Source organism: Phallusia mammillata, chromosome 4, assembly GCF_965637545.1.
Source record: "Phallusia mammillata chromosome 4, kaPhaMamm4.hap1.1, whole genome shotgun sequence".
NCBI classification, from domain to species: Eukaryota; Metazoa; Chordata; class Ascidiacea; order Phlebobranchia; family Ascidiidae; genus Phallusia; species Phallusia mammillata.
The window spans coordinates 9,322,971-9,333,190 of NC_137255.1; the positions used below are offsets into that span (position 1 = coordinate 9,322,971).

General features: G+C 35.2%; 2 protein-coding genes across 2 annotated transcripts; one reads left to right on the forward strand and one right to left on the reverse strand.

Annotated features, from left to right (window-relative positions):
• Window positions 1-3: 3 nt before the first annotated feature.
• On the reverse strand, window positions 4-2,696 carry LOC145222213 (beta-galactosidase-1-like protein 2). The gene has a single exon (XM_080088280.1). It carries the CDS (start codon window positions 2,641-2,643, stop codon window positions 670-672), a length of 1,974 nt encoding a protein of 657 aa, XP_079944406.1. The 5' UTR covers window positions 2,644-2,696; the 3' UTR covers window positions 4-669.
• An 847-nt stretch (window positions 2,697-3,543) lies between these two features.
• Window positions 3,544-10,180, forward strand: LOC145224658 (phospholipase DDHD1-like). The gene is made up of 12 exons (XM_080091198.1): window positions 3,544-3,863; window positions 4,198-4,365; window positions 4,603-4,809; window positions 5,121-5,267; window positions 5,498-5,619; window positions 5,798-5,951; window positions 6,248-6,403; window positions 6,470-6,574; window positions 6,658-6,803; window positions 7,236-7,329; window positions 7,640-7,803; window positions 8,254-10,180. The coding sequence occupies exons 1-12, from the start codon at window positions 3,693-3,695 to the stop codon at window positions 8,549-8,551; spliced, it is 1,932 nt and encodes a 643-aa protein (XP_079947324.1). The 5' UTR covers window positions 3,544-3,692; the 3' UTR covers window positions 8,552-10,180.
• The last annotated feature ends 40 nt before the right edge of the window (window positions 10,181-10,220 follow it).

Consider the following 10,220-nt stretch of genomic DNA (forward strand, 5'->3'; position numbering starts at 1 on the left):
AAATCTATTGGAGCAAAAAATATCGGTTCAAAAACAAGAGAAACAGAAAAAGTTTCAGTTGAAAGTCATCTATGAGCAATAAGCCTACATCACTACAATTTGCTTCAAAAGAAAAACTGCTGAAGGTAAAAAGCAGCATCTTTAGTTGAAACTTATTTTTGAACAGACTTTGCTTGTTAAACATAGTTTAAATTACAAATCAGAAAGAAAAACACAGAAAAGAAACACAGTGGAAAGGCACAGCAGTTTTTGTTCAATTTTAGGAAACATATTTAGATGGCATGTGAATTAGTAAACCACAAAAGAATTGCTGAATTTTACCACCCAGAAAATCACACACAACAATTAGAACAACTAAAAGCATAAAATAGAACATGTTACACAACAGTAATAAAAAATAAAACTAATACAGTAGTTCTTTTCACAATGAAAATTATATTTGCATGTTATGGTTAAGATGCATAGCCAAACAGGTACATCTCATAGATTTTACACAACTTTAGTGTGATATTAAACACATTCTGCAAAGAAATCTTTTTAAAATTAGATTGCTGCCATTGAATGCTTTTAAAAGGTAAAAACAACAGATTTGAAGAAAACTTAGGAGAAAGGTGTAACTGTATGTACCGTTCAAAGCACCAATGGTTAAAAACTTGGAATAATAAAATCTCAGTTTGTTGTCAGTTTTGGATTTGACGAAAACTTCAGCATATGTGCAGGCTTCATTTCCTCAAACACAATAATCTGATTCTTTCCCTTTACCAGCCATGGAGCAGGAAGATATAATGCCTGCTGGGGCCCAATTGCCCAGTACCTGCCAAGGTTCATTCCATTTACAAACACAACACCTTTTCCCCATTCTGACATGTCAACATATGTATCAGAGGGAGCGTTATCTATTTCTAAAGTGTACATAAAAAAGTGAGGTGACTTCAGCTCTTTTCCTTTTGTGCAAGTGGCCCAATTTGCAACTGCAATTTGCTCAATAAATTTCTGCTTCATTTCAAATGCATAGACTTTCCAACCCTTCACATCTGAACCATCAACTGTTAGTTTTCCAGTCAAACCCTTACGCTGATCATCAAAGTGTTCCCAATTGATTCTGCCTCCATTTTCAACAAGTACATCCAATTGGAAAGATTTTTCACTTCCAGGTGCAGGGAGTCCAATAACATTTGACACACCCTTTCCAGATGCAACAAATGCTTTTTTAACTTGATCAACAAAAAAGGTACCTCTGTCATGAACATTCTCAAGCCCTCCGACCTGGAAGTTATCATTTTTGACTCCTGCAATTTCAGTCCTATACAAAGTGTAGCCATAAGACTGGCCAGCTCCATCATTAATATCCAGCATTTCCATACACTGTGGAAAATCCATAGTAAGTTCTTGAATAAACTCCAGAGTGTTCCAAATTGGTAAACACTGGTCTGTGGCAACTGAATCATATGCTTTTCTGAGAATCGGTGATGGTAACATAACATCTGCTTTTTTCATTTCTGGAAAATACTGCTCAATGATTTCTTTTGTTTTGTGATACTTAAGAGTCAAATCACCATTTTCAGCAATAATAGCATCATAGTCATAACTAGTAATGTCGGCATGGTAACCAGTGTCATCTTGGAATGCACCATTCATAAAACCGAAATTAGTACCACCATGAAACATATAGAAATTTACCGATGCTTCATAACTAAATATTTCATTGAGAGTTTCCCCATATTCCTGCAGGGACATTGTATGGTGCTCTGCTCCCCACCAATCAAACCACCCAGTCCAGAATTCCATCACCATTAAGGGAGCATTTGGTTGAATAGTGAGTAAATCATTAAAATGTGATTTCACAGTCTTGAAATTAATGGTCTTTAATACTCCAGGTAAGGTTTGCTTTCTAGCACCATCTCCATTATCTGATGTAAAAAACAACTCTCTTACTCCATACTTCACCATTGCAGACTTAATCCCAGGTAAGTAGTTTTTATCGTTAAAGTATGAACCATATTCATTGTCTATTTGAAAAGCTACTATAGGACCTCCTTTTGAATACTGCAATGGTGCTACAAGAGGTATGAGCTTTTCAAAATATCCAATAACTGCTTCAAAAAAGGGTGAATACAAAGTTCTTACTTTCATCTGGGGATCCCTCAATAGCCACGATGGCAAACCACCAAACTCCCATTCTGAACAAATGTAAGGTCCAGGTCGAAGCAAAACCAAGAAATCAAGCTTTTGAGCAAGTTTCAAAAACTTAACTAAGTTCAAGTTTCCACTGAAATCAAAGTTATTTGGAGTTGGTTCATGAAGGTTCCAAGGTACATAAGTTTCAATGGTGTTTAATCCACATGCTTTCATTTTTAGTAGCCTGTCTTCCCAATACTCTTCAGGAATTCGAAAATAATGAACTGCCCCACTAATGAGAGTGATTGCCTGTCCATCCAGTCTAAAGGTTTTGCCTTCAGCTTTAAGACCTCGTTTACCAAAAGGCACCGATAGTTTTCTATTGCCAGCATGTCCCGAACTTCTTTCGTCAGAATATCCTGATATTTGACTATGCCACACAAATGTCATCCAAATCAATATAGCAGCAATGCAAAAGATGAGAATGTACTTTTGATTCCTTTTTACACCCAGCATTCTTCTCATGATTTTTTTTTAAAGAATTTAAGTTAACATGTATTAACAAATATTGTAGTAATAGCTGTAATAAAGTACAAATATAATACTTGAATGTTGATTTTAAGCAAAAATCCAATTCATATTTCATTAAAAATGTGGTCTGCTCTGTGCAAGCCAAAACTTGCTTAGTCATTAAGTAAGTAACTTTTTTCTGTCGACTTACATTTTCCAGTAAATAGCGACCATCTGTAAATAGGCACTAACTTTGCAAACGAGAAAAGGTACACAAACAAAAATGCTCGTAGCATATGCATTACGGGCTACGGCTTACGCAAATAAATAAACACAGGTTTTACTTCGTAAGTCATAGAATTATAAAGAGTTAAAGAATAAAGACCAATCAAATTAACAACAATAAAACTTATGAGCAGAAGACAAACAGACTCTGCGACTAATAGCAAATTTCCAACATATGTTACCTGTTCGCAGTTTGCAAAGTTGCACACATGTTTTTGCAACTTGTTTGGCATGCGGTAATCATTCGAGCGTAACTTTTTTTTAACCTTTTCCAAGTGCAAGTGGAGTCAAAGAACACTATAGAGTTCTTTGGTGGAGTTGATTTAAAATTACTTTTCATGGGAAATGAAAACAAAAAAGCGAATAGTAACATTAATATAACTATCAAGAAGATATAAAAAGTATAGCTGGGCAACTTTTGAACGTTATGCAGCGCAAAAAATTGGAGAGTGAATCAAGGTTTAACATAATGCATGTACAATGTATGTAGTATTTAAACTGTTTGTAATATTACTGGTCGTCACAAACATATCTTCAACGGCATTACTTTTCATTTGTATCCCATTTTTAATTCGTTTTCACGTGTTCATGAACTTTCGTCATGGTTGGCTAGTCAGAGTCACATGATAACAACAACAACAAAATGTTTTTTCATTTTTAAGTTGGAGGACAATGCTTTTTTACGTGCTATTGGAAGATTAAGTGTAAACATCTGATAATCTATAGTTTGACGCACCGTTGTATGCGTAAAACACAGTTTTACCGTCACATGACTGTCGATGTCTTCTGAGCCAGAAACTGAGTCTGATCTTTTGGAAGAAGATGCCTTTTGTGACATTGAAGAGTTTTATCAGGACATACCAGACACGAGCATAAATGACGCCATTCATCCACTGGTCTTTCATCCTGTTACATACTCCGAAGACTCATTAAAAGAAGACATACAAAAGGTTGCTTTGTTACAGTATATACAAGTTAATGATGCTTTTATTGTCCCAAACAAACGCACATGGTGTGTTTATGGGAAATAGTCACTTCCTGGACTACTAAATTGTTTTGTTTGCAACTAGGCATTTGTGATAGCTTTTGTTGCAATATTGTGTACTGTTTAAGGGTTTATACAGTTTATGCATCTTGACTGATTGCAATGAAAAATTTAAACCAATTAAAACTGGACATTGAAATTTCTAATAATGATTTTAAATGTACGGTAAGAGGTTTTACCTCAGTCTTTAGTCACAACAGTTTTTAAATTTAGTTTGTGTGAATGTTTTTACTGTACAGGTTGACAATCTCCGACCTGATGAGGTACGGTGGTTTTATCTCAGCACCAAAACAAAAAACTGGAAGGCATTTTTGGGAAGAGATTCACTTTATTTGGAAAAAGCTTGGCGGTCCAGTGCATTTGAAAAAGCATGCAACAAAGTCTGTGTGCGTGGAGGGATGTTTGAGGTAATAGTGACTATTAGTTGTGAGGAAAATGAAAATTGTTGATTTATTTATTCTGTTTTAAACACAGAAACGTTTTAAATGTTTTGTCAAAAAAATCCAAATATATTGCTCTAAAAGTTTGTGATTAGCAATATGTGTTTGCGAGTTTTTTGGCTAAGCTAAAGCATGTTCACCTCTGTTTTAAATTGTATTTACATGTTTTAGACTTATATGTTGACAAAAGTTTTGTTTCATAAGGTTGATGTTATTGAGATGAAATGTTATCCTGTGTATTGGTCACCTGTGCATGAAAGTATATATCCGAACACCAAGAATGTAGTATCTGTTCTGCGTGGTACCTGGTTCTTTGAAGTCAATTGGCAGCCACTTGATGAGGCCATTGCAACCAGAATCGAACGAGAACACCTGGCCAGATTTATGGGATACAACATTGACCATATAAAGGTAATCAATGAAGGCACATAAACTAAATCATGCTCTTCTGACAAATGTATTGTTTTAATCGACGTTTCAATGTCCAATTCAGGTTGCTTTCATCAGGGTAATAACAAGCCAAAAGTAAAAACTGCAAACAACGTTTACTATTTGTGGCATTAACAGTTTAAATACCAAAGCCACACAAGTAAATAATAGCTTGTTTATGGCTATTGAACAAGCTCTTGGACAAGAAATGCTTTTAAAAATATTTTTGCATAACAATCAAAGAATTGACTGCTTATAAACCTGGAGAGCTAAATCATTTTTTTATTCTGAAGGAATTGATGGGAAACAAAGTGATGCATTCGGTTCAGTTAGATGGCTGTCATGTGGAATGGAGCAGTGTCACTGACGTTTTGTTTTACAAAGATGCCACAGCTCACCGTGCCCTGAGAAACATTGTTACCAAGTTTGGTGTTTCTAAGGTAAGCAATGTCAATGCTAAAGTTTTACAGCTGGCTGTTTCACCCATATAGATGTACACTTTCAATATTCAAGACACACTTTTTGTTATTGGTTGTATCTTGCATCAAAAGTGTTCCTTGAAGCAAAAGATCCCAGAATAACTTTTGTTCATAGCGCAAGTGATATATATATATGTGTTTTAAATTTAACAATAATAAAAATAGTTTGTAAATTTTAATTCCCATTTTAGGCAACAACAAGTGGTTACCGTCTGCATCGTGGTTATAAAGAAGACGCTATGGTGGATGAAACACATCCTCCTGTATCTAATCTTGTGTTGGTTATTCACGGAGTTGGAGCCAAATCAGACAGGTCCTTTATGTGTACATGTTGCCTTTAAATTTGGATTTGATCTCATTTATGGCTGTTAACAGTGTTAAGCTATTCTTTGTGCTGAACATGCTGTTCTGTCAATCATGAAATTTATAAAAAAAACTGTTTTTTGGTATTTACGTTAAAAGCCTTACGTTATTATGTTGTTGAAAGGCAGGTGTAAAATAGTGCGGAACACTGGAAGTTTTCGGGCAGCATGTCGTCGCCTTGAGATGAAACATTTTCAGGGACGAACTGAATTTCTACCAATAGAATGGAGATCGGAATTGAAACTGGATGGAGACCTTGTGGAAAGCATCACTCCTAAAAAGGTTCAAGTTTACTCTGATTTCTTTGCACTTTAGAGATAGATCAGAACTGCAAGTGTTTTGTTTTACTAAATGATTTACTTTAAAAAAACCAATTCTGTTTTTTATCATCCTCAATTTTGTTTGCTTTCAATCAAAATATATTTATAACTAATCATATGCCACATGCTGGTATTTGGCTACCAGTATGCTATTAAACAAAACTTGCCATAAAGTGGAACTTTCTATTTTCAATTGTGTACACAAAGTACTCAATTATCACAAACACAATAACTTAGGGTCATGAATTTACTTTTAAGGGCCAAGGAATGAGAAAGTTTATTAACAACACTGCCATGGACATTATGTACTACACAAGCCCTTTGTTTCGACATGAAATAATCAACGGCCTCCGATCTCAAATCAACAAACTATATGCCATGTTTATGCAGCGAAACCCAAACTTCACTGGAAAGGTAATAACCAACAAAATAAATATAATGAACAAATAAATAATAAGCTGTAACAAAACTTTTGTGCAGATTATTATATTTTCTCATTCATTGGGGTCTGTTCTCTTTTTTGACATTCTTACCAACTATCTTCCTCTTGGTCATGGGGTTTCGCACCCATCCAATGAAATGCATGTAAGTATTAATTGACTGTGCACAGAAAAGTTGCTTGATGCAATTTTATTCTTATTTGTTATGTGCATACTTGTTACTTGCAGGGTGATTTATCTCATGGACTGGATTTTAAACCAGACATGTTGTTTTGTGTTGGATCCCCGCTTGGTATGTTTTTGTGTCTCCGTGGATACCATCCGAAAAACTTTGCTGAAAATGCTCAGAACTTAGTTGACCCTTCCATATGTAGGTGAGTTGTATCTGTTAATGATTTTTTTCTAGTGGTTTACATCCTGAAGCACTATAGTGCTAAACTTGCTCAATAACACTGAATCAATGTCTTTGTTTTAAACTTGTATCTAAATGTCAGTGTTATATGAACTAATATATATATATGCTTCAAATTATTGGTGATTTTAACAGGAAGTGTGATTTATCCATCGATTAAGATTTTGTCTTGATGCAAATTTATATATTTATTACAATAAGCAGCTTTAACCATCATGTTGAACTTCTACTTGTTTCTAGTGAACAACTTTTCATATTTTTGTCAGCGTAACATTCCTAAAAAAATGTTAGTGTACCACAGGCTTGTAAAGTTTAATAGCCACTGTTTTTGTGGCCATTGCATCTTTGGTTTTGAAGAGATGTGTTTAATTATGAATATTTTGTGTTATTTCAGAAAAATTTATAACATCTATCATCCTGCTGATCCTGTTGCATACCGACTTGAACCAATATTGTGTGAAAATTATTCCAATTTTTTACCTTTTCAAGTAAGAGTTGGCTTTTTCTACATTATTGTGCCCAAATAGGTATTAAACTAAAATAGTAAATTTTTAACACATCATTTTGTTAAGATTTATGATCAATTACATTTGCCCACTTCTAAAAATATGTTTCAGGAAGTTTTGGAATAAAATTTAACACATTTATTTCAGTTTGCTGAAACTATTGTGGCTGTATGTCTGAAAAGGGTTTTGTTGGAGTTCCAAAACATAAAAAAATGCAAGAAATTAAATGTTACTTCTCATACCACGTTTATACTCTTATGACTTTGTGCTGATGATTATACTTGTGTTGCAGATTAGTTCATATGCTTCACTGTGCAAAACTTCCCCTGGTCATAATATAACAGGATCACCAACCAATGAAAGAAAGGAAATGGAAGCAGTGCAGTCAGATGAAAACAGTGCGGATGATACTGCTTCAACTTCGGAAGATATGCATAAATCACCATCTTATTTGCGGTAACCTAAAAAACTATTTGGAAACAGAAAATAGGTCAATCTTTATGATGCATAATTCAAAAAGAAAATGTTTGAACTGAAAAACAATTAAAAGACTGCACAATTACTGACTGTACAAAGAATATTTACATGATTCCAATCCTGTATGAACATCTCTTTATGGGTCCTTGAATGTTGGTAATGAATAGTTGTGAAATAGTAACACCGGAAAATGAGGCCACGGTTTGTAACCAAGTCAAAAAATCAAACAAAAAATTATTCAATTAATCTGCATTAAAACAGGCATCTTCATTACGGACTCATTATAAACAAAACACATTAAAAGTTTCACATAAAAGCATTTTGTGCGTTGTACCATAAAACTTTCAAAAGTTGTGTGTGCCTTGACACATTTGAAACTTTGCACCTATGATTAAAATTTTAACAAACCAACAATATATGACTTTGCAGGTCAATGTCGAATGCGGTCACAGGGGGTGCAGTTCGTCTCGGCCGGGGGCTTTGGAGCAAGGCTCGGGGTAACAGCGTCACCAGCAATAACGGCGCTGAAATAGATGGGGAATCCCCGCCAGCTGACGAGCAAAATCAACCTGAACCTGAAATTGACCTTGAAGAAAGAATTGACTACGAATTGCCAGAAGGCTTCACTGAACGAAAACTCGGTTACGCCTCGTTTACTTCGCATACTTCGTACTGGACCAATCAAGACCTGGGAATGTTTTTGCTGACTAAGCTTTACGAAGAGTGACTGTGCAATTATTTTATGTGCCGACGTGTTAGAAAATTATGCCCGGAACTTGCCCGCTGGATCAGCGAAGTGGTTTGAAACAGTGCTTTAATTCTGTACCCGCGACACACTAGTGCAGGGGTCGGCAACCTTTTGGCCGACGCGTGTCATTTACTTGTTATTTCCATGTGTCAATGACCTCGCAAAGCAACGTTTTCTAAATAATAGTGGTTTGTGCCAGCAGATATTAATACTAAAGAGAAAGTAGAGTGTTTTGTGCATGTTAGGCTACATTTTAAGACAACGACGTGACAAAAACCTAAAACAAGTAGTGTAACAGGTTAAATTGTTACTTCAATATAAACACGCAAATCAGTTGGCGTGCCATGAAAACCACCTTGCGTGCCAAGGTTGGCCGACCGCTGCACTAGTGATTCACAAACTGTGTGCTTAGAGAACTTTCAGTGTGCCGCAAAATATTCGCTTTTTTGAAGTGCAAAATTTCTTTGGTGTTTTAGGACTTAATGACGAAATACGGGCGTAGTTAAAAAAAATTCAAAGTTTATATTTATCGCATTGCTTATAAAAAGCAACCTTCTATTATGTTGGCCTGCGAAGTGTGCCGCAAAATAAAAACATAGTTTGTTAATGCGCGGCATGTAAAAATGACGGGGGAAACTGCTCAAAACAGTTCTTTTCCTGGATCTTGCCCGGGATATAGTGTTTCAGAATTCTAATCTATTTTTGGAGGGTGTTATTTCAAAAATATAGAAAACTGCTGCGTCGTCCATTTATCAAAATTCGTTTTGCACCGAAGATTTAAAACTATTTTTACCGAAAATTCGCTTTATGACCAGAACTTTTTACAAGCTTTATGGACACTGAGAAACAGAGTGTTGTTAAAATTTAGGATTCAGCACTTGTATGGCTCTGTCGTGTTTACCACCAAAGTTAGATAGATCATGCTTTATTGAATTTATAAAAAAAAATCTGTCGGTTTTGCCGTGGCTGAAACATTTTTTTTCCGTATACCTTACGGGAAAATAGGCCTACTTAGTACGTACTTGACCACACACACAATTTGCCAAACGTGTTTTAGTACTTCTATAGTTAACACTGTGGCCTCGAAAACTGTTTGTGGCGAAGTTTTCCCCGTTTTCTTATTCCATTTACCCAAATTGAGCTTAAAAAATGTGAGTAGTGCGTTTCAGATCTGACAAAATTGCTGTGTGAAGTTTTGGGTTTAAAAATTTATTGATTTGCAATACACTGTTTATATGCTGTGTTACCTGGTAACATTATTAGCATGGATACTAACATTGCACGACTGTAAAAAAATTGGTTGCGTTCCAAACCAAAACTAGACACAAGTGTAACCACCAAGTTTTGACCTGATTTCCAGATAATGTTAAGTAAAAGTTGACCATAATATGTTCTCACATAGGCCTATTTTGTGCCAGGCTAGCAAGTGCAATTTATAAAGCTCAGTTTAAATAATATTTTGATCTGGAAATTCGTGCCTGTAATGTCAACTTGTATTTTACCTCTGGAAAAAATGTGTGCATTTTATGTGTTGCAATTTTGGTTTTCTTTTTCTTTTTTGAAGGATTGTTGATGTGCATCAATAAAGGCGTGTAAGGTTGTCACCTATAGGTAGTTGTTGACACAAGTAAAGTTTATTTTTGCTTTT

Bases quoted from the DNA above. Each gene is read 5' to 3' on its own strand.
- LOC145222213 (XM_080088280.1), bottom strand. From the start codon at position 2,643: ATGAGAAGAATGCTGGGTGTAAAAAGGAATCAAAAGTACATTCTCATC.
- LOC145224658 (XM_080091198.1), top strand. From the start codon at position 3,693: ATGTCTTCTGAGCCAGAAACTGAGTCTGATCTTTTGGAAGAAGATGCC. The intron at 3,864-4,197 runs GTTGCTTTGTTA...TTTACTGTACAG, and splicing joins TAAAAGAAGACATACAAAAG to GTTGACAATCTCCGACCTGA. The intron at 7,330-7,639 runs GTAAGAGTTGGC...CTTGTGTTGCAG, and splicing joins CCAATTTTTTACCTTTTCAA to ATTAGTTCATATGCTTCACT.